The sequence below is a fragment of the Trachymyrmex cornetzi genome, unplaced genomic scaffold, assembly GCF_001594075.2.
Source record: "Trachymyrmex cornetzi isolate Tcor2-1 unplaced genomic scaffold, Tcor1.1 scaffold34, whole genome shotgun sequence".
Classification (NCBI taxonomy): domain Eukaryota; kingdom Metazoa; phylum Arthropoda; class Insecta; order Hymenoptera; family Formicidae; genus Trachymyrmex; species Trachymyrmex cornetzi.
Window position 1 is genome coordinate 158,090 of NW_017298108.1, and position 992 is coordinate 159,081.

At 35.3% G+C, this 992-nt stretch overlaps 1 protein-coding gene across 1 annotated transcript; it reads left to right on the forward strand.

Moving 5' to 3' along the window:
• Positions 1-219: 219 nt before the first annotated feature.
• Positions 220-651, forward strand: LOC108763141 (uncharacterized). The gene is made up of 2 exons (XM_018510504.1): positions 220-330; positions 403-651. Exons 1-2 carry the CDS (start codon positions 220-222, stop codon positions 649-651), a joined length of 360 nt encoding a protein of 119 aa, XP_018366006.1.
• Positions 652-992: the final 341 nt, after the last annotated feature.

Below are 992 nucleotides of genomic sequence, written 5' to 3' on the forward strand. Positions count from 1 at the left end.
GTTCTACAATAAGCCAGCATGAAATCAAGCAAGAAAAATAGCACCGGTTCTATCATGAAAATCCAGCGGATCAGCCAACAGCGGGGCCTGCAAGTCATACAATTTCCAGCATAGCAGCCAGTCAGATTGCCAGGACAGTAGCACGCAAGCAATCCAGCAGGAAAAAAAGCATCGTGTGCCGCTGGCTTAAGTCTAAACTCCGTGAGCAAATTGTAGAAAATGGGAAAACGCGTTTGTATAGTTTTTAATTGCCGAAATGGGCTGGAATGTATGAAAAAGCAAAACAAAGAAAATGGAATTAAGAATAAAAGTCTTTTTAGAGCACCTAAAGTACGTAAGAAAATACTCATTACATTTTATAAAGTTATGTGCAACATTTATGATTATTTATTTCATTATTAGGACAAAAAATTGTTGGATCGTTGGACTGCAAATTTAGGTCAGTTGAAGAGACCACTTACTGAACATAGTTTTGTTTGTGAGGAACATTTCAGCATCGAAGATGTTTTTCGTTCAAACGATGTTTTATTGAGTGATGGTACAGTACATCGTACTGAAAGAATAATACCGAAATTGAGACAAAATGCTATTCCGATAGTTGGCAAGAATTATTCAGAAAAGAAGTCCAATGCTGAACATGATCTTTTATAGCAGATACGCCAAATTTGATCAGTGAAGGTTATGATGATATAAGTATAGAAATACCGTCCTTGTTCGATATAATCACCCGTCAAAGTAATAAGTATCAGTATCAGTATCAGTATCAGTTTACACCCGTCCAATCAAATGTTTCGTTTATGTTCTGTCCTAGAAGATGCAGTGATCAAAGTGTTATAGTCTGAAAATATTAATAATAACACTCTATTTGAAGTGGTTGATTTACTCGAGGAGATAGAAATACCGAAAATAGGTTGTAAAGCTGATGAACATGTTTTAACTGTATCAATCGTTAAATTTTATTTAATAATGCGAATGCATTTTGCTTGCACTAG